The sequence below is a fragment of the Amphiprion ocellaris genome, chromosome 10 (genome assembly GCF_022539595.1).
Source record: "Amphiprion ocellaris isolate individual 3 ecotype Okinawa chromosome 10, ASM2253959v1, whole genome shotgun sequence".
Lineage (NCBI taxonomy): Eukaryota > Metazoa > Chordata > Actinopteri > Pomacentridae > Amphiprion > Amphiprion ocellaris.
Window position 1 is genome coordinate 30,286,308 of NC_072775.1, and position 22,592 is coordinate 30,308,899.

Below are 22,592 nucleotides of genomic sequence, written 5' to 3' on the forward strand. Positions count from 1 at the left end.
AATAAATGAGGATGAAAGAATGATTTTTACCTTGATACAGAAGAAAAGAACAAGTTTAATTGTGCATTTTAGCTCATATAGCCTGCTTATGAACCAGTTTGGGGTTTGATCATGCAATGACATTCACAGCATCTATTGCTGGTACATGGTTATTGTTTTATCAGCCACGTTTATGGGAAATGACAGCTTTAGTGCCCAAGATAAATTTCTAGAAGCATTTTTGTATTAATGAAGTAGAACTGGAACAAATAAAATCATAACTTGATCTAAAATTGCATCCCAGATCAGTTTATTTCCCACCAGTGTCCACCTGACGAGCGTCTCTTCTGTCAGTGCTGCTTCCTGACTTCAGTTTTATCGAGCCAGTCGGGACTCAAAGCCGCCTCAGGCTGTTCGCTGCTGTTTCCCGCGCTGCATTGTCTGCTCTTTTCTCCTGTTGAATGCCGTGTCGCTGGAGTTGTGTAACTGCCTTGGGTGGTGCCAGTGTTTCAAGGCCTTTCTGTGTCAACTGGCGGCGTGTTTGCTTTTCTTCCTTATTATTCAGCTCAGTCAGATTTACCGAGATTAGCTCAGCCCAGACTGAAAGAGCCACCGGGCTATAATGGACATGTGTTTGGGGCCTTTTAGGGTCTTTTGGTTACTTTTCTCAGTCGTGTTTATGTTTGGGCTTTTTTTGTTCCTGCTTAATTCTCCGTACAGGAAACATTTAATTTCCTTTTACAAGTCCTTCTGTCTTAAATGCCCACTCCTTCCCACAGAAAATGTCAAGACATAGATATGTATTGTGGGAAAAAAAAATTTAACAGGAAAGACAGCCTGGCTGTTTTACATGTCAGTGCAATCTCTTCCTGTTTCGATCAGATGCTCTGAAGCTTCCTGGAGTGGTTTCACTGATTATTTGTCTTTCTTGCAACTGTTAATGTCACACCTACACGACCGCTCAAAAGTTTGGAGTCACTTAGAAATGTCCTTATTTTTGAAGGAAAAACTTTTTTTCAATGAAGATAACTGTAAATTTATCAGAAATCCAGTGTATACCTTGTAAATGTGGTAAATGACTATTCTACACTATGGCATTTCCAGCAACCATCACTCCTGTGTTCTAATGCTACATTGTGTTAGCTGATGGTGTTGAAAGGTTCATTGATGATTAGAAAACCCTTGTGCAGTTATGTTAGCACATGGATAAAAGTGTGAGTTTTCATGGAAAACATGAAATTATCTGGTTGACCCCAAACTTTTGAACAGTAGTTTACATAGCAATAACTCCTTACATCCATAACAGTTACTGATAGAGAAATAAAATGTCTAGATTTCTTTCACTTGCTCACATTGAAAGCATGGAAAGTTAAATTCACTCAAAGTTACTGTAAATACATATTTCTTTAAGTGTCTTCAGTCTGAAGTTTTGACAAAGTCAAATCATTTACTCCAAATGTTAATAAAGTTGATTTTCTTGCTGTAGTAAATGTTGCAGTAAAATTATGATAACTGACTTTTCTAGGAGTTTTTTGATGTATAAGGTGTATTTACAGCCTCAAGATATAATTTCATACGTTATTGTAATTGTCCACATACAAAATGAATTAACCTCGAGCTGTTTTTGCACATTAAGATTTGTCCTAAATGTGAAGGGAGAAGTGTGTGTTTCTGCTCCCGTCTGCCGCATTGCTCTTGTCCCCAAAGAGAGAAATATTAAGTAACATTTCCTACATATGTTATGCAATGCAGCACTTAACCACAGTCGTGCCAGAGTGTGAACATAAAAAGCACTGCAGCGACTGTTTGTCCCAGTGAAACTAAAAACTGAATGGACAAGGAAGTAGAAGAGAGAGAGAGAGATGTGTGTTCTTTCTCTCTGTTTGTGTGGGAATGTTTGTACATGTGCAAACCTGCACGTGTGCACGTCAGTCGAGCGCACACACTTTCAGCTTGGCATCCGGGTGCTCCAGTGTGTGTGTTTATTTATGTGTGTGTGTGTGTGTGTGTGTTTTGTGTTTGCATCGTCCAGCTCCCTGAGGTATGCAGCAGAGCAGGTTCATCTGTGTCAAACAGAAAAGGGGAGGAGAGAGGAGGCGAACATGGAGAGTCCCACCTCCACCTTCTCTTCCTCCCACATCGCGGGCATGTTGCTTCAGGACCTGCACCGACTTTGTTGTCAGGCTGCCACCTAAAGGACGCTGCTGCCTGAACGTTTGCTCACCTGTGATCTGCTGAGAAAACATAGAAAGCTGCAGCTTCATCATGATGCATCAGCCTGCAACCATTATTTTTTGGTTATTTTTCTTTTTTTTTGGTTAAACGTTTAGTTCATTTAGTTACTAAAATTCCAGAAAGAAAATGACATTTCCCAACGTCCATTGTGACAGATTCAGATGTCCTCAAAAGTCCACAAATTTACAATGACAAAAAGAAAAAAAAAAAAAAATCCTCAAAGAGTTGCAAACAGCAAATGCCCATTTTTAAAAGAAAGTTGAAACTATTTATCAGTTATCAAAATGTGGTCATGTATTGAATCAGTCAGCTGTCCAGGTTAGGCCCGCAACTATTTATTATTTGTCTCGATGAACTGATTGCTTATTTGGTTCACAAAATATGAGAAAATGGTGAGAAATGTAGATCAGTGTTTTCCAGAGCTGAAGATGACGTCCTCAAATGTTTTGTTTAGTCCCCAACCCAAAGAATATACAGTTTACTGTTACAGATGAGTAAGATAACTAGAAAACATAAGATTTAAGAACCTGGAAACAGTGGATTTTGAGTTTATTTTGCTTTAAAAATTACTCAAATAGATTAATAGACTATACAAGTAGTTGTAGATTATTTTAGTTGACAACTAATCGATTAATCAGTTAATTGTTGCTGCTTAGATTCAGTCGTCCAACTAAAAATTCAGCAATAAATGTTTAATTGTTAATTCAATTACTTAATAATTAACACATATATACACTGCAGTGTAAAAATTTGGGGTCACTTAGAAATGTCTTTGTTTTTGAAAGAAAAGCATTTTTTTTCAATGAAGATAACTTTAAATGAATCAGAAATACAGTGTAGACATCGTTAATGTGGTAAATGACTATTCTAGCTGGAAACGGCTGATTTTTAATGGAATATCTCCATAGAGGTACAGAGGAACATTTCCAGCAACCATCACTCCTGTGTTCTAATGCTACATTGTGTTAGCTAATGGTGTTGAAAGGCTAGTTGATGATTTGAAAACCCTTGTGCAGTTATGTTAGAAAACATGAAATTGCCTGAGTGACCCCAGACTTTTGAAAGGTGGAGTAGGTATAAGTTCACATCATACTTATGTATTTTGTTGTATCGTGTGTACACACAGGAATGCTCACTTATGTAATCATATTTACAGTTAAAGTTTTGGACAATTCAGATTTAAATGAATCACTTCAAGACATTTTCCACATATTCAAAGTTGTGTGTCTTTTGTGTATTGTAACTGCTAGTCAGGCAAAGTAACAAATCTGATGACAAATCTGCAAACCACATGAACTGACATCGCTAACATGAAAACAACTCAGCAGATGTAGAATGACCCCAGCTTTAAGTGAACCAGGACACAACTTTGCATAAAATAAACACAGTGTTCCGACTTTCTCACCAGACTCGTCTAAATATAAACTGTATGCCAAAGCATGTGCACCCATTTCTGTCCATTATTAGCTCTGATGCATTCACAGCCTGAAGCAATGTCCCTAAATCTTCTCCCATTTCTCTGTATCTGTGTTTTCCTGGCTCTTCTGATGTGGTTTATCTGCAGCTGAAGAACACTGGAGCGGTTGATTGTTGTTCCACTGCAGAGCTGCAGGCAGTGCTGATAAGACTGTGCTGGTCTCCTAATTAGAACTGGCAGCACCACTCTCCGTCCAGTCCCATTTTCTACCCATTCACCGCCGCTCTGGCCTGAAATAGGAAATTAAGAGAATGCTGTGCTGAAATCAGAAGTGTTAATTGGCTGCTGCTGTGAAGTGTGCCCTCAGGCTCAGAGCTCCTGTCTGTGTACTGTACAGCAGTTATTGTGGTTGTTTAGCTTCTGGCTTCCTGGTCAAACTGTGCAACTATCAGGTCAGTCTGAGTTCTTGAACTTCTAACCAGCTTTTGTTGGAAGATCTCTGTTCATGTTGTCTGAGAAAATGGGCATCATAGTCAGCGCTGTTGGGTGTATTTGGAAGTATTTGGTTTTAAAGAGCCCATATTATGCTTTTGGGATTTTTTCCCCTCTCCTCCAGTGTGTTGTATAGTTCCTTTTTTTGTGCATATAAAAGGTCTGCAAGTCCCTCATTCATGCAAAAGGCAGTTATTCTCTCCAAAAGAAAAGGTTTCTTCCATTACTTGTCTACATCACCATGTAAGACATTTGCATAATACCTGCCTTAGAACTAGTTTCTGGGTAACTTTGCTGTAGAGACAGGAGCTAAAATGAAGCAAGACAGTGAGAAGTGGTCTCTAGCAATTTTCTGTATGAGCAAAATAATGTTTTTTGAACATTAAAGCATGTAAACATATTCTAGTACACCCCAAAATATAATTATACACTACCATTCAAGAGTTTGGGGTCACCCAGACACTTTCATGTTTTCCATGAAAACTCACACTTTTATCCATGTGCTAACATAACTGCACAAGCGTTTTCTAATCATCAATTAGCCTTTCAACATCATTAGCTAACACAATGTAGCATTAGAACACAGGAGTGATGGTTGCTGGAAATGTTCCTCTGTACCTCTATGGAGATATTCCATTAAAAATCAGTCGTTTCCAGCTAGAATAGTTATTTACCACATTAACAAAGTCTAGACTGTATTTCTGATCAATGTAATGTTATTTTGATTGAAAAAAACTGCTTTTCTTTCAAAATAAGGACATTTCTAAGTCACCCCAAACTTTTGAACTATAGTGTATATCGGTACCCCTGTATGATATGGGCTCTTTAATGACATATTTTTTCACCACAGAAAACCTTTAGCTATCTTGATACTGTAGATACATTTTTCTGGTCATAGCCACTGTTAATAAAAGTCCAATTGGAAGTTATCACCCTGACTTTAGCCACATGTCCTATGTTTGTCTTCACTTTTTCCAGCTTGTACTAACTCAAAAGGTTTTCTTTACTTCCTGACATAGCTACATGCTGCCCAGATTAATTTCTGCAAAGCAAATGTGATTGATCGGTTAAATGTAAAATCTGTGACTCATGGAGAAAGATGTTGATATTTAGCGAGTTAGCATATTCAGATAGTTGACAAGTGCCAGATTTACTGTCCCTATTTCTCCCTGCTCTTGCTTTCCCTGCACGTTTGAGCTCGTAAAAGCTCGTAGTGTTGTATGCATTTGTCTGAGCCACTCCCATTTACAGAGGCAGGGCTATGTTTGCTGAATTTGATGACATTTATATTGGATTAAAATCCACATATTCCACCACTGATCCTGACAAATCTCATCCTGATGGCACTTAAAACAACTGCCTTACTCATAAATATATGGCTTTGCTGTGTGATGTCTTTTTTCAGAGTTTTATGGTTCATAAAAATGTAATAATTTCTTCAGGCATTAGCAGAGGTGATCTTTAATTACTGCAGGACGCCTGTTGGATGCGTAGAAAAATGTGCGTATATGGCGACACCTGTCCACCTGAAAACCTTTGCTTAAAGCACGGTGTCCTGTCAGCGAGAGCAGCCTCCTCTTAGTGAGAGGTCAGCCTCCTAATGTCCCACCGTGGTTTAGTGGTTTCACAGCTACGTATCGATTAGCTGGTCAGTCTGTTCACACCAGATGTCCAGCACCAGCTGCTCAGGAATATACCGCTGCTATAATGAAGTCAAGAGACTCTCTTCATCCATTTTTAATGAGTCAACCTGGTAGTGAAGACTTTAGGTACATATGGGGCACCTTTATTTGACAGAGTGCATATTGCTGCTGTCATCGGTTGTTCTATCTGCAGTTTTAGCGAGTAGTACTATGTCAAAGTTGTAATAATAGAGAGATACTGAGATTATCTTAATGTAAAAATGAGACTACTTTTTGAAGTTTGGATTTAATGCATGAAAGTTTTGCTTGCATTTAATTGCATTAATGCATATTTCAGTCGTACCTTTATTTGAAACATTTGTTATACCTTTCTGATTAATGTACAATTTCTCTTTTACATGAAATAAGTTAATGAGGTGAAAGTAAAGAGCAGAAAACTGACTGAATACTTGGTTTAATGGGGACTGAGATGTTTGGCACCTAAACAGGTGGAGACTTATTAATCCTAAGCGTTTAAAAGCACAAAAATGTGGATCTCATGTGACCCTACTCTGTCCTATGAGGTAAAAAATACACCTCTTTCTGGAGTTTTTTGTTTTTTTTAACCACTTAACTAAAGTGTAATTTCAGAGCAGCTTGGAGGAAAATGTGGTTTTAGTGGCCAACACTGAAGTGGGTTCCCACCTCGCTGGCTTTGTAACGGTCGATTCACCACCAGGACTTCCCCCTTTGACAGATCTGTGCACTAAATCACATGTTCACTCAACATTTGTGCAGGGAGACCACAGAACGGCGTCACCAGTGTTGCACGCTACATTTGATAAAGGAGACTTATCATACAAGGACAATGGCAATAATCCGCTTGAGCAGGAGTTTTTTTCGAGCCATCTCAATACACGAAGAGGATGATGTGTTTACTAGTTGCTCGCCACCAAAGGTAACATGCTGTGTGTTTTTATTTATTGTACATAACTAAGACGTCAGTTATGCTCAATAGCGTTACAGAGCGTTTCTAGTAAAAGCTGCCTTTTATTAGCGCCTTTTTCTCGATGACTCAGTGGTAGGAAACTTCCAAAAAAAAAGTTTCCTTGTTTTGCAACTTTCTGTCAAATGTTGCACATAAAAGAAAGTGCTGTAAATATATGAGAAAATGCATCTACAGTATGTATATTTTGTCAGTGTGCTACTGGACTGGACGTCACACTTGTCAGGCTTCCTCCAGTCCGCTGAATATTCGATCCTCCTGGGCACCTCCAGCTGTTTGCTCTGCTCCTGCATATTTCATCCCTATTGATCTCCATGCAGTAAAAACATCACAGAGCCAGTGTTCAGAGGCCTCGGGCCACCAGCATTATTTATGACTCTCTGTGCCCTGTCGCTCTATTGCCAGGCAGCTTCTTTGTAATGCCAGCATGAAATAATCATGACAAGCAGCCCATTGACTGGCTCAGTTGTGCATCTGGGCTTTGAAGGGTTGCTCTGTCATTAGAGACGGCATGCTGGCTGCACCGCAGCTGTGGAGATATTCTTGAAAAGCAGCAACTTTTATTTATTTTTTTGTTCACTTGTCAGTGCTTTTGCTGAGCTGCAATCTATTTTTGAAATCAGGATTGCCACCTGCCAAAGTGAGGGTCAGATAGGACTCTCCTGTAGAAGGGTTTGCGGTTGGTCTGACCTGTTTAATATGAATATTTCTCTAGGTTTTTCTTCTGATTTGCTTTGTGGCAAAATAAAACCAGGCTCTGAAAAGTAAATCATATCTTCTCTTTTCATCATGACACATCTGCGGACACTTCTTCTGATTAAAAAAAACAAACTCCAAGTGACAAGATAAATTAATCAGAGAGCATATTGATGTACAGCTGATTAATTTCCAAGCAAATTGCCAAAAAAAAGCTGAATGGTTTCAGCTTCTCCTGTGTGCCAATATGTTGCTTTTCCAAATTTTAGTCAGCTGACTCTTTTTGGGTTTTGTCCTGAAGTCCCTCTCGAGTTTAAACTCACCTCTGTGTATTAAAGTTACATTCGTCATTAGAATATTGTATTTTAGCTCTAAAACTACTTGATTTCCCTTTCCGGTAATTGATGTAATTACTAAACTCTGACTTGCTGTAGCTCGAGCACACCAGCTCACCTACAGATTTGCTCAAACACTGTAAAACTAATTTGTGCTACGAAATGACAAGTTGTATTATTGGAGTAATTCAGTCATGTATGTTCGTACCAGAGATGTATAGTGATGCAGAAAGTCCCAGTTCTGACATGCAGGCAGAAAGTCTCTGATCATTGTTGTTCTCCAGTTTCAAGGTTGAAATGCTCAGCCATGGTGTTGACTGCTTATTACCCTCATGATATGTTTTGTGTTATAAAAAAAAAAAACACCATATGGTACGCGTTAACAAGGTTAAATGCTTAATTTTTGATGTAGGGCAGCTTGACAATGTCACCTTGGGTTTTCGAAAATTGTAATTGGTAAAATAGATTCACTCTTCTCTAGATTTTTTGTTTTGGAGACCATCTAATCAAAATAAGGTTTGCCACATGTTTCTAGCATCAAGAAAACTGTTGATACTCTCCTTCTTCATACATAGATCTGTTTTGTGATGGACCTTTTTTCCAATGTAGTGTTCATGACAACCAACAGACATCTATAATACACACTGTAGTTAATACTCTGAGGCTCCAAAGGTAAAATTATTCCATATGATTTACAGAGTACTGAATCCATGTTTTTCCTTTCTGTGGAAGATTCCCACAGCTCTCTCTGTTTGCAGCTGCAGGGATAAACTGCCATCCCAATATTCAAGATGCATCTTCAGTCAGTTTCACTTCCTCATTTCTACCTGACTCTGCCACTCCATGTTATATAACTGCAACTTCCTTCCATTCACAGTACATTTAGAGATCTGCCAACGGTGGTCATGTCAGCTGCAAATACAGCTCGTTATTTCTTCCACCTTTGACCTTTCGGTTGTTTTCTTTGTATTCCTGCAGTTGAGCGTATAAACACTGCAAAGATGGGGTGATTGTCTCCATGTGTACAACACAATGTTCACAGTGTAAATGTTACGTGTTTGAAGTGCTGATCTGTTTTAAAATGTTTCAGATGAATGTGTGCAGTTAGTTGATTTACACTCTGAAAGCTGTGAATTTCTTACATCATGAACCTTCACACGCTGTTCGGGAACTTTTACGTAACAGACTTAAATCCAGTCACAGATGACTCACAGTTCCCCCCGCTTTCTTTTTCCTTCCGCAGACGGTATCTTCGTCAGGCCAGGGCCGCTCCGAGTCGCCCGTCTACACTAACCTCCAAGAGCTGAAGATCACCCAGAGCAACCAGCCTCCTCCGCCCTCTGGCTCCCCCCTCCATGTCTTTGGTGACTGGGAGACCTACAAGGACCAGAATGGCAGACACTTCTACTACAACCGATCCACCCAGGAGAGGACCTGGAAGCCGCCTCGAACCAGGGACACCAGCACCGGGAACTCAAGAGGAGACAGCCACAGCACTGGGGAGAGCTCCGAGGTACAGAAGAAAACTCAGAAGCACTCTGCATCAGTCTTTAGGAAGAAATTAGCTGTCGAAGTCTATCTTTGGGTGCATCAATGGGTGGCAACTTTTTGTGAAAATGACAATCAAACAGGAGGTTGATTAGCTGCCTCTGTTATCAGCAAGCCTGTCATTAGTGGGGAAAAAAACAATACATTTACACAGTATGAACAAGGAAACTAATCTAGCGTTCACACTTGAAAAAATGTGTGCAATCACACTCCCTTCAAGAGAGTCACCCAGAAAAAAGTATTAACCCTTTGAACAACAAAAACTGACACCAAATATGGAAAGGCACGTTGTCTTTTTTAAAAATCGACAAAATTACACCTTTCATCAGAGCGAGAAACTGTAAAATTAGAAGGAATCATCATTTTTTTCAAGTTTTTGACAAAAAAGTGACACAATCTAAGCTTAACATTGCCACATTTTCAATGAAGTCATGCATCTCATTGAAAAATTTGCCACAAATAAACCATTTGCACCAGATTCTACATTAAAAAAACAAAAGAAAATCTTTGACCTCAACTGCAACCAGAAGTCATTTGACAAAGTTTACTATTCAGCTGAACTGCAGGATGTGTTTGCACAGAGCATAGAGGAGACAATTATAAAAGCAAATTAAGAGGAAGTAGTAAAATATCTATAGTATGTAGAGTAACCACAATTTTATCCCAAAATAGTAACACCAGGGGGCGCTTGGAAAAATGTCGTACATGTTGATTCATGGTTTTTTTTTTTTTTTTTTTTTTTTTTTTTTTTTTTTTTTTTAAATTTTTGTAAAATACATTTTCAGAAATTCAGCTTTGTCATACTGCACAAAAGGTATTTCTGAGTTCTCTCTACTTCCAGCCTTGGTAGAGCTGTTTTCCTAGAGGTGCAGAACCCACAGTGAGTAAAAATGTGACAGGAGCAAAAATATAAAAATGCCTAGAAACTGCTTGAAGTTCAGAGGGTTAAAGGCAGATAACTTTCAAGGTGGAGCAAGAAACTGTCATTGCATTTACAGGTTGCCACATTTCTTTTGTGTGTTGAAAATCAGGTATATTTAGATACTTCATGTAGTAGAAGAATGTAGGAATTTTAGACATGTAAAGAGGAGTTGACAGGGCGTTTGGTCCTTTGTCATCATTTATATGAACACCTGGTTAGTCAGAACAGAAAGCAGGTGTGATTGTTGTTTTTAGTCAGGTGACAAAGATCTCCTGTCTAGACGTCTTAGACAAGGTTTGTAATAAATATTGCTTTTAGGCCCACTTTTATGCCGCATTTTGCTCTAATTCAAGCCCAAATACAAGATTTTAATTCTGAAACTGAATCCGTGAACAGTCAGAAACGATGCAGAAATGTTGTCACTTTGAAGCCAAACTGGTTCTCACAGTTATAAAATTACAAGAACTTGCACAAAGATGCTCATACAGTCTAAATCTGAGACAAATATTCAAAAGATAATGCATCTCAGTGCATGATTACACACTGCGACTACCTCTCACTTTCGATGCTGTTTGTGCGCTCAGACTGACACAACAGCAAAATTGTTCTTTCAGCCTCGACAGCTTGTTCTGAGAGATTCTGAATTATCAGACAAAATAAATCTTCTTGTTCTCTTTCTGACATGCGACGGCTTGATTATACACCGACACCAGAATAATTAGATTTATGAATAAAAAAAAAGAACACACAGCTTTTTGTGATTTGGAAGTAGCTGGAATTAATTAGTCAGCGGTGAATGACTTTTTATGATCCGCTCCCCACACAAAAACAAACTCTTAGTGACATAACACATTAGCCTGCGTCTTCTGGGAGTCATCTCTGATTCTGAGTCAGCCTATGTTTCACTAAACGGCTGCACCACACTGCCACCTACAGGCCAAACACTGTCACGTCATCTGTTTTCTGTCACTCCTCTGTCCACAATCAAGCAGTGATTGTCAGCTCTGATGGGTTTTCTGGTTCTCTGTGCTGTATTAAACTGGTGTTGGGCTGTTTCTGATGATTTATGGGTTCTGGGTGCATGACTGTTTCTTTTCCTTTGTGGTGAAAATGCTCTTTCTCTTTTCTCTCTCTTTCTCTTTACACTAATGGTAGACCACCCCTCTCTCGCTCTCCCCGTCTTTCCTTCCCTTCCTGTCGCTCTCCATTGGTCGGCTGCAGCCTCTGTCGTCGGAGGACACCTGCTTCAGTACCTACTCGAGCCAGTCGGACAGCCAGTATGGCTCGCCGCCGCGTGGCTGGTCGGAGGAGATGGATGAGCACGGCCACACGCTGTACGTCAGCGACTATACTAACGAGAAGGTACCGACTGCATCTGCTGTGTCTTCTGTGCTGTGGTGGTTTCTGGGGCTGCATGGGGGACAAGATTCGGGTCTGATTAATGGCACATTTCTACTAAATGTTTTCTCCACATTGTGACGCAGAGCTATTTCACAGCAACAAGAGGAAGCGTAACACCAAGCTGTAGGCACACAGTTATATTCTCAACATGCATAGATAGTTTTAATTGCTTTTGTGAGTCTTAAAACGAAAATAAAAGGGAAGCTTCAGGACTCACGGTGTTTTTTATTATTCTATTATTATTCTCCGGTGTCTGTCTTTGCACCATCAGTGGTTAAAACACGTTGATGACCAGGGCAGACCTTATTACTACAGTGCAGATGGCTCCAGGTCAGAATGGGAGCTCCCAAAGGTAAGATGCTCAAGCACGCCATGTGATTTATCAAAGTGATGAGAATTACTGCCATACTGGCGGGACAGCTGAGCTCAAAATTCCAAGTATGATACAAACAGTTGAACGTCTGTATACCTGAAAATAATTTAAAGTGACAGCAAACCTAAATATTGCATCCACAAGAGGCCGTTTGACTACAAACTATTTTCATTTTAGATTAATTGATAATAGTATTGTTAAAATGATAGCAGTCGGGTTATTTGGCTGTCAGAAAACACAAAGAGATGATTCACAATGATATTAAACAAAATGAGGAAGACAAAAAATAAATGTTTCACTTTTTGCTTGATATATTACAAAAACTATACATTAGCTTTCAAAATCTTTGGTAGTTTTTGTTGAATATTTAGTTAGTTTTTTTGTCTGTTACATGTCTATATGGTGTTTTTTATGTGCGAAAAATCACATAATGAGGGAAATAAGCAGCCAACACCACAGCTCAGCATTTCCACCTTAAAACTGCAGTGTACCATTGATAGTGTCATAAACGTGGATTCAGACTTATCAGCTTTCATACATTACAAACATGAACAAATCAATGCTGTAAACTTGCAAGAGAGGGGCTTTCTGTACTTTCATCCTTTTCCAAATTGTTTTCCGCTTCGATGACTTAATTACTCCAGTATTACAGCTTGGCATTGTGTAGCAAAAAAGTAGTTTTACAGTGTTTGAACAGAGGTGTGGGTGAGCTGGTGGCTGGAGAGAGACACAGGGACCAAATAAATTCACACAGTAAAGGAAGCAACGGTGTAAAGATACATCTAAGGTGTTTTAAGTCAGGAAAAAATTCATTTTGTACGTAAAAAGACATAAAATTGATTTTCTTTTTTGGGATTTTGGAATCAATATGTCCAAGAACCCACAGGTGTTACCAACACGACAACACCAAATGAAGCTCCAAATAATAACCTAAAGATATATCTAAGGTGTTTTAAGGCAGGAAGAAACTCATTTTGCGTTGCGTGAATAATGCGTTAATCTGAAGATAAAAAGCTCCGTTCCTGCACTTAATGAGATTCTGTAATGTGATTTCTGCATAATAATAGTAGTATATGGCATTATTTCAGCACACAGATTTCGGTTAATGAGAACCTGTCTTCGTTACAGTCCCACTTTGTGTTTGTAGTTTAAACTTTTGACAGAATAATGCAGATATACTCTGTCATAACTGAGAACAAATATTCATTATATTTATGTGAAATAAGAATATTGATGCGTGGATTCCCTGCTGTCTCCCTGCAGTACAACCTCTCCCCTCCTCAGCCGACCGGAGACGCTCCAAAGAGTCGCAGTCTGGACAGGAAACATGTGGAGCCCATCGTCTTGACCAAATGGAGACACAGCGCCTACGTCCAAGACCCAAACGACAAGGTGTGACACCGCTGATCTGCAAGCTGTAGATTACCTTCCCTGCAATATACCAGACTTCACTGCTAACAAAATGTTGTTACTGCTCAAATCCATTCCTTTTACACCTGCCAGCTCTGCCAGGTCTCCCTCGGAAAAGAGGTTTTTAATCTCAAGGGACTTCCTGGTAAAATAAAGGTTAAATAAATGAAAATAAAAATGATTCCAGTTTTACCTGCATATGGACTTAAAAACACACTTTTCAGAGTTGAATGCAGCTGTTATCTGTTGTTTGATGAGTCGAGATTTTTAGTTGCAGACTTGTTGCTTTGCAGCGGCTGTTCAAAACCAGGCGTTTCCGTGCAGGCTCTGCCCGCCCTCACCCGTACAAACACCAAGTCAGTGGCCTGTCACACCAAACAATCAGAGCCTCCTCCTTAAATCCAAACACGCAATCAGCATGCATGAACACAATCAACCAGCAGCAGTGATTTTAAAATCTCTTTCTTCACTGTCAAACCTGACTTGATTGTTCATTTGAATCATTTCACCAAAAACACATTCAATCATACGCTTAATGAATTTCAGGCAAAATGAGAGGTGACTTATCTTCCAAAAAAAATCCCTGTAAACCTGTGTAGTCTGCAGCTGCATGAGACGTCTGAGAAATAACTGTACCTGCACCCACATCTTAATTAACAGGAACTCGACAGCATCATAATCTCGCTGCTAATTACCATCATCACACTCTCTCAGCTCTCTTTGTCTTCTTGACCTTGCATCATCTTCTCATTAACCATCTTTTGTTAGTCCATGTCACAGTTATTATTTTTTGTTGTTTTTTTTGTTTCTTAATCCTAGGATGCTCCTCAGGGCTACAAGCCCCCCTCTCCCGACTCCGACTCCTGCCCTTCGTCTCCAAAGCCCCCCGCCTCCGTTAGTAACTCGCCCCTAACCTACACCTCATTGCCTCCTGCAGCGCTTTAACCCAGATTGTAGGCAGCGACACAGCTCATTGCAAGGATCCTACACAGGCTCAGAAATAATTAGAGAAGCGAACTTTGGAAAGCGTACAAAAAGAGTCTCGATGTCTGCAAGAAAACTGTCACAAGAGAAATAAAGTTGAAGAACTGCTTGAGCCTGTGTAGGAAAACTGCAGCTCCGCGGGTGATAAAAGTATAGCTTGGCCTTGTTTAAATCACACCAAAGGGTTTTGTTTTTTCTTTTTATTGCCATTCGAAATTCATCCTGAAATCACTGTATGTGTCTGACTGATGCACACAAAACTTAAGCTTTAGCCTTTTTCTAAAGTACTATAATCTGTGTTTAATCCGCTGGTGTTGTTAAGTGGGAATAATGATACAGTAGTGGTCTGTTTTTCCTCCAAGCTGTTGTTGGTCTGGTGGTGGTGGCATTTCAAGGTGGCGGTTGTGTTTTTTTTTCTGTGTGCCAAGATGTGACCTAATATAATCTGCATACCAATGTTTGTCTCTTTCCTCTGCAGCCGTCTGAAAAATGTGGAGTTCTAAACGTGACAAAGATCACTGAACATGGCAAGAAAGTACGGTGAGTACTGTTTACCCATGTTATTATCGGCCTCTATCATCTAGATGTCAAGCCTTTTATGTGATTTTTCCATTTTTGTTTGTTTAAATGTCCCCATTTTGTTTTCAGTTGTGATAAATGAGGTGTTTTTTGAACAAGATAAAAGCATTTTCTCTAACATTGAAAGTTGTTTTCCAGTGTTGTTATACTGTTTTGGAAAATGTGTATTTTCACAATTTTAGCTGGAATGAGAGTAATTCTCTTACTGTTGCACTGCTGCCCAGCTGAATAGACCTGAATATCACCAGACTTTAGTTTTCTGATTTAGTAAGATAATCCAGACTTCCTAAATCCATCAATGTTAGATTTTCTCTGTCTAAATAATTGGCATGTTCAATGGATTTAACCTTGTGCGGCTTGTAACCTACCTTTGGGTTTGAAAGGCTTGTTTTCTTCAAAACAGCAAATGACACTATTTCTTCTAGAAAGATACTGAAATGGAAACAGAAAGAAAAGGATTTTCTACTTTCCGGTGGTCCATGAACATATCATGAGTGATGTACAGTTCCATTAGGAAAGATAGCCAAAAATACTTGCCTCGTCTTGTAAAAATGTAAGCAAATGTGGTCAAATTCACGATCTACAATGTGTGGCCTTCCTTTTATCCAGTATTGTATGCTTTTGCTGAATAAACACAATAATTCTTTATAGATTACCTTTCAGTACATTTAAGTGTTTCTAATTTCTGTTGCAGGAAGAACTGGACTTCTTCCTGGACCGTCCTCCAAGGTTCATCGCTGCTGTTTGCTAAAGGACAAGGAGGCGGGACCAGCTGGGTGAGTGACGGGAACCTTTACCTGTCAGCTGTTGCTTTGAAAGACCTCCTCCAATGACATCTTCACCTGAGTCAACTCTCCTACAGTTTGTGTTGACGACTGAGGAGATAAACCTTGACTTACTTCCATGATCAGCTAGCTTTGCTATCACAGTGCAGTTTTCAGGCTGTTTTCAGGTCACTGAAGGTGGTTTGGGGTTGACTTTTCTGTCTTCTGGATGTTTCCTTTTCTTTCTGTGTCTTTACCTTCCCCTCGTCCTCCCATCATCCCTCTCTTCATCCCCCCTCATGCAGCCATGCTACCACAGTGACTCTTTCCCCGAATTGCTCCTGTCACTGTTGAGTAATTGGAGGCCGTCGGCTAAGAGACGTCCTGCTGTCTTCTATGGCCGCTCTGGGCTCGACCAGGCCTCCTCTGTATGTGCTTCCTCCTTCCTTATGTGTGCTTCCTGCTCTTCTCCTCTGCATGAAACCTCCCTGCTGCTCTGACGCCGACCCCTCTGTGTCATCAATCACTTACATAATGCAAAGATTAGAGACAAAACGCTAAATTTTTCACTTGACGGCTTGACTTGACGTTTTTCAGGAGTAAATTCATGGACCGTGAGGTTTGATCAGGGTGTGTTTTAGAGTGTAGAAGTGTTTCTCAAGTGGAGTTCATTGAAAGAGGAGGTTTGTAGGGGTGTCGCGTTTTCCGATTAGAACACAACAAGCAGGATTATATTCGGTTTTTACATGCATGTGTGCAGGATGATGGAACAAAAACAGCAAAACTTCTCTCTAGAGGTTGAAAATGGCAGTGAAGATTGGTTTTTTTTTGTGGGTTACCTTCCTTAATGCATTCAAACATATGATTTTACATGCATTTCAATAGAGATAATGTCTTTTAGTTCATTTTGTTTATTCTCCTTTTGCAGAAATTCCTTATGACTTACCAGAGTCGTGACTTTATGACTCCTTGTGGTGGTTTTATCAAATGGATGAGAGTAAAGTAAACAGAAGTTAAGTAATCTGTGATGACGAAGGAACTCATATATTGCTGGGGAAAGCAAAACAGAGAACTTAATTCCTGCTTTCAGCCCATTAGAGATAGTTCTGTCTTCTTCAGTTAGACAGATATTGTGATGCAAGTTAGATAATTGTCTTGCAGGGAATTCAATGTATAATATTGTTGTCATCGGCAACATAAGGTGATCGTATCATTGTGAGTTACTCTGAGATTCCCACCCCTCCTTTGCCACAACATCATCTACAATCAAAGATCAAATCATCATTTATCAATAATTTTTTACTGTTAAAAAGATGTGAAACAACTAGCAGATGGTGAGATGCTTCGCTGACTATCTGGCCTGAAAACTTCTTCCTATTTCTTTACGAACAAAACAAATTTTACAGTTGAGCATTTGAGTTGAAAGTTGATTTTTGACTCTTATTCTGCCCATGTAGACCTATTTTTTTTTATCTCATCTATACACACCGTTGCATGGTTAGACAGTCAAATATGAAGACAGACTGTACTGTGTTTGTTAATTTGCCTTCTTGTGATTATTTTTTGCCCCTGTCCAGTTTGGAGGCAGTCAGTCCAAACCTGAGTTCACTGTCGATCTAAGAGGTGGCTCGGTCGAGTGGGCCTCTAAAGATAAGTCCAGCAAGAAGCATGTTATAGAGGTGAGAGAAAACTCAAGTTTTGTATTTATGTTATTGATCAATCAGTTAATTGTTGGTAATAATTCAACTGATTAAAAATATATTAAGTAAAAAAGCAGAAGACATGCATGTTAGAAAGCTGTAGTATCTGGACTATGAGCTGTACCATGTTGGCACACAGAGAGCATTGTGGGAATTTAGCGGCAGTGGGCACCATGACAAAGACTTTTGGGACGCTTAATGGGTCCAAGTGTTCAGAGTAGCTGTCATAATAAGGACACTGCTCCTGTAGCCCAGTGGATTATCTAATTAAGCCGTTTTTGCAGCAGATATTATATGTCCTTAACCATGACAGTAATATCAGCAAGTTTACTCATGTTTACAGTACTCAGTGTATGTCATCAATTAGTCAATTATTGGTTGATAATGCTGCCAAATCTTCCAGTATTCCCTTTTTAAGCTTATACTGTATAAACAGTAACTGGAAGTATCAAATTCAAACAAAAAATCCTCCAATCTTTCCAAAAGTTGAACTCTTCAGTTTTTATGAACAAAAAATTCTTCTTTAAATCTTTAAATCATACAGTAAACATAAAAAATGACTAATACAATACAATAGAAATACTTTATTAATCCCAAATGGGAAATTTGGTTGCTACAGCAAAAACAGTAGATTTCCCACCACCATAAATACAGATAAATAAGCAAAACTGTGCAATAAATTAAAATGAACAATAAGAAAAATATATAATGCAAAATGTCTTCTGTAAAGAATGTACAAATACTAAGGGGTTTTACATGTAGTGCAAATAGTGTGCAAGAGTGAACAACTAACTAACCAACCATTAACACACTTAATGTCCACCGCATTTTTTAACTTAATGACCCAACAAACTTTAAAAACATGAGAAATAAACAAAGTTGATAGTTTAAAGCATCCAAGACGAAGGCACGGTAAACCACCAATCCAGCACTCATTGCTGAAATAATGAGCTCTGCGTTCACAAACACAGTTCATGAATACGAAGTATAAGAAGACAATGTTTGTCCATGAGGTTGTTTTTGGTGTCACTGAAAGTCAAAAAATGACGTGGTCTGTCCTCTGACTGCAGCTGAAGACTCGGCAGGGCACCGAGCTGCTGATCCAGTCGGAAAACGACGGCCTCATCAACGACTGGTTTAGAACGCTGCAGGACACCATCAGCACCCACGTGAGGACCAACACCTTCATTCAATCACAAAAGCCTTTTACTGTTCCACCCAGAATTAAGACAAGAGTAGAAACTTTGAACGTCTACAATCAGATTTGCTCAGTATTAAGTATGAACAAACATGTCAGGTAAGAGGGTTTGAGATAGTGCATGTGGTTGGTAAGAGGAAGTTACCTTATGGGTGTCGGCATGAACTGAACTACTCATTTTAACCACTGGGACAAAAGTGAGAACTTAACCAGTTTGAAACAGTTTGAAATCCACTGAATGCTCTTCAAATATACACCGATCAGGCATAACATTATGACTGTCTGCTTAATATTGTGTTGGTCCCTCGTATGTGGTCAAAAATGCTCTCAACCATTGGGCTTGGACAAGAAGGTGTCCTCTGGCATCTGGCATCCGGACGTTGGCAATGGATCCTTTGGGTGCTTTGGGTTGTGCAGTGGGGCCTCTGGGAATCAAACTTGTTTCACTGCATCCTTTTGATGCTTGATCAGAATGGGGTCTAGGAAATTTAAAGGTCAAAGCAAACATCTTGGGCGATTGTCATGTTCCTCAAGATGTTCCTGATTGTTTAGTGTTTTTGTGAAGTGGTGGGGTGCATTTTCCTGCAGGGGTAGACCAGTGACATTTGGGATTTCCATTTGCATGAGGGAATGTGTTTGTTCTGGCACAATGTTTATGTTGGTGTCCAAGTCTCATCAACACAGATGCCAAAATCCAAGATTTTCCAGCAAAACACCACATAGTACCAATATGATCATTGTTATTCACTCCACTTGTCAGTGGTTTTAATGTTGTGGCTGATCGGAGTATAGTTTTTCATATGTCCTGAATTCTATCTGTCCCAGTAAATAACTCAGAGTGAAACTAACACATTTATGAAGAAGCTAAAACAACAAGTTGAACTCAAACAGAAACAACCTTTGGAAAAACCACAGTAAAAAAAGAGAATACTTTGAATAATAAGGCTCAAAGTTAACATAATGTTTGCTTTGAAGTGACTCACCTGATTCAGTTTTGATCCATTTACTGATTTACTGAGAGGCCAAATGGCGCATGTAGAGACTTTTACAGGCCGTCGTATCTTGTTTTCTTATGTGTATTGATTTATTTATGTGTTTTAGGCTTGGGAGTCTGATGAGGCGATTGAAGAGGACATGCCTGAGTCGCCTGGTGCAGAGAAACACGACAAGGAGAAAGAACACAGAGATTCCAAGAAAGGCAGAGGTGAACACAAATGTGAAAAGTGAAACATGACACAAAGGGTTCAGAGAAGTTGCTCATAAGTCCTCAAATATCAAAGAATTAAGAGACAAATGACTGGAAAATGACGAGAGACACCGTACAGATATTATATAGGACTGAAAATGAAAGCACAAAGTACAAAAAACAAGACAAGGACTATAAAAGTTAAACTATAAAACAGCTTATCAGTTTCATTCTTCCAAAACATCGAGCGGCCACCATGGCGATCAGCGCGCTGAGACAAGTGGTGGATAACGCCATATTTTCTCATTTCTCCTCCACAGCCATGAAGCCCTCCACCAGCATGGACGCCTCGGACAACAAGAAGACCAGACACAAGCTCAAGAAGTTCCTGACCCGCCGTCCGACCCTGCAAGCCGTCAGAGACAAGGGATACATCAAAGGTGCTGGAGGGAGGAACATAAACACAACTTTGTTTTATACATTCATCCTCACTGTGCGCTAGATGCTCTTTCTGACAATTTCTGTTGCATGAAAAGGATATTACAAGCAAGGCTCAAGGAGTTTTTAAGGGAATTTTACTAATGGATTAACTGAAAGGAATATAGAAGCACATATTTCGGTATGATGTATACGTTAGTGGTGTGAAATTGTGTTATTTTTATAGGTTTTAAACACATAAAAGCTGTAATATGGAGAAAACACATTGGTTGCCATTATTCTGTTGCTGTATTTTCATTTATAGCTGGGTATTTGTATGTAGTAGTAGTTTTTTAATTTGTCTTAACTAAATTGGAACAGGACTCAGTAAAGTTTTATAATTCTGTTTATAGATTCATAATTGTAGCCATTTTTTAAACTAATTTACGCATGAAAAACCTTGTAGCTCTAATGAACCCTGCTACCTTTTGTTATTGTTTAACAATGACAATAAAGATCTATTCTATTACAATTAAAACTCAAAGCCAAACAAGGTTTTAAAGGCTAATGTTACGATCTAAGTGCTCACAAAACACAGATTATAAGAGATCCTGGACTTTGGACTGTTTTGTGACTGTGTTTTTTTTGTCTGTTTGTGTCTTCAGATCAGGTGTTTGGCTGCAGTCTCTCCAGTTTGTGTCACCGGGAGAGCAGCACGGTGCCCGTCTTTGTCAAAATGTGCATTGACCACGTGGAGAACAACGGTGGGTCACTATGGCAGGCATAAGTTTAGAGGAAATGATTGTAGTTTCTGTAAACCTGCCTGTAGTAAAAGAAGGCTGGGGTTTACTGCCTCTTGATAACACAGGTAGCGTCAGATAAGACGTGGCTGACAGTCACAGCGTTGGTAACTTTAAGAATAATTTGCAGATATTGAAACTGGTGTTGAATCCCTGCAGGTCTGTGTGTAGACGGGCTGTACAGAGTGAGTGGAAACCTGGCTGTCATACAAAAACTACGCTTTGCCATCAATCACGGTGAGTTGAAGCTGCTTTCCTCTGTCATTTAATACAAAAATAACATAAAGAGTATTAGAAAAGGCCTGAACGCTTTGGTTTGAATACCTTGTTTTGGTTTTTGTGAGGTCTGTGGATAGCACTAAATGAAGGGTTTGTGTGTCCAGATGAGAAGGTGAATCTGGCAGACGCAAAGTGGGAGGACATCCATGTGACCACCGGAGCTTTGAAGATGTACTTCAGAGAGCTGCCCGAGCCGCTCTTCACCTACTCTCTCTTCCACGACTTTGTCAGCGCCATCAGTACGTGATGCAAGCAGCCATAGCACAATTATCTGCAGCTATTCGTGCATTCACTCGCACTGTGACCTGAATATAGGATCTGTATTATTAGTCATGCTGTTGGAGGAGTCCTGTTTACTTCTAAGCCCTCTGAACTGCAGTTTCTTTTTTTTTTTTTGTCCGTGTCATATTTTTACTCACCGTGGACACATTTTTCACTGCAATATAAAGTCCTGCATCTCTGTGAAAACAGCATGACCATTGTTGTGGAAGTTCAGCGAGGTCAAAAGAGGATGAGGAGGCAGACAGAGGCACACTGGAGACTCACATGACTTAGGTTGTGAGTAATGTTTACTGATACCAGGAGGAGTGACACCGACAGAGCAGCAGTACATGCAAGCAATGCCAGCATCAGTTCTGAGGATTCTCCCCGACCTTCGGTATATATTGTAGTTGGGAGAGGGGTCAGATTTAGATTACAGACCAATATGAAGACAACTCGTCTACTTAGTCACGTCAGAATAGACGATATTTAATCTTGACCAGGGCAGAGAGTCCTAACATAGCTTCCTCCTACAGCATCTATTTGTCAGAAGATAATTTGGGATGACATCAGCTAACAGCTGCAAGGAAACACCTTAGAAAGAGTCATGTTTCCTTCACAAACATGACTAGAAGTATAAAAGGCTCAACGCTGTCTTTTGTACAGGATGACATAACTATTAGATTAAAACACTGAGAAAAAGGTGAATTTTTGTAAAATCTGTACAATATTTCCCCAGAGTGTCACAAATGTTACCAATATTACAAAAAATGGGGGCTCCAAATGCTATAGATTGGCTATTTAACTTATTTGAATTTTGCAGACTGTATAAACTACTGCACACACATTTCACCATGCTGAATGTATCTTACAACGTTTTATCCATGCTGCGTTTTTTGATCCATCAAATATGCTTTATTTATTATCTCCAACTCTCTTGTTGTCTCCTCTCTGAAGAGAAAGATTTGTTTTTAGCTTTTTTTGGAGT

The 22,592-nt window shown here is 39.5% G+C and overlaps 1 protein-coding gene across 15 annotated transcripts in view; it reads left to right on the forward strand.

The window, feature by feature from the left end:
• The window catches only part of LOC111580935 (rho GTPase-activating protein 12-like), a 71,971-nt gene that overhangs the window by 44,543 nt on the left and 4,836 nt on the right, over positions 1-22,592 (forward strand). For 4 of the 15 annotated variants that reach the window (XM_055014417.1, XM_055014416.1, XM_055014418.1 and 1 more), the window contains 15 exons: positions 9,026-9,295; positions 11,408-11,614; positions 11,925-12,005; positions 13,290-13,418; positions 13,730-13,792; positions 14,256-14,330; positions 14,899-14,960; positions 15,694-15,775; positions 17,341-17,442; positions 18,534-18,632; positions 19,763-19,865; positions 20,168-20,287; positions 20,930-21,028; positions 21,224-21,301; positions 21,448-21,582. In XM_055014417.1, coding sequence (XP_054870392.1) covers positions 9,026-9,295; positions 11,408-11,614; positions 11,925-12,005; positions 13,290-13,418; positions 13,730-13,792; positions 14,256-14,330; positions 14,899-14,960; positions 15,694-15,775; positions 17,341-17,442; positions 18,534-18,632; positions 19,763-19,865; positions 20,168-20,287; positions 20,930-21,028; positions 21,224-21,301; positions 21,448-21,582 — 1,705 coding nt within the window. Of the gene's footprint in view, positions 1-6,552; positions 6,704-9,025; positions 9,296-11,407; positions 11,615-11,924; positions 12,006-13,289; positions 13,419-13,729; positions 13,793-14,255; positions 14,331-14,898; positions 14,961-15,693; positions 15,776-17,340; positions 17,443-18,533; positions 18,633-19,762; positions 19,866-20,167; positions 20,288-20,929; positions 21,029-21,223; positions 21,302-21,447; positions 21,583-22,592 lie in introns of those variants that run through there. The other 11 variants (XM_055014429.1, XM_055014420.1, XM_055014419.1 and 8 more) reach the window with 11 other exon arrangements.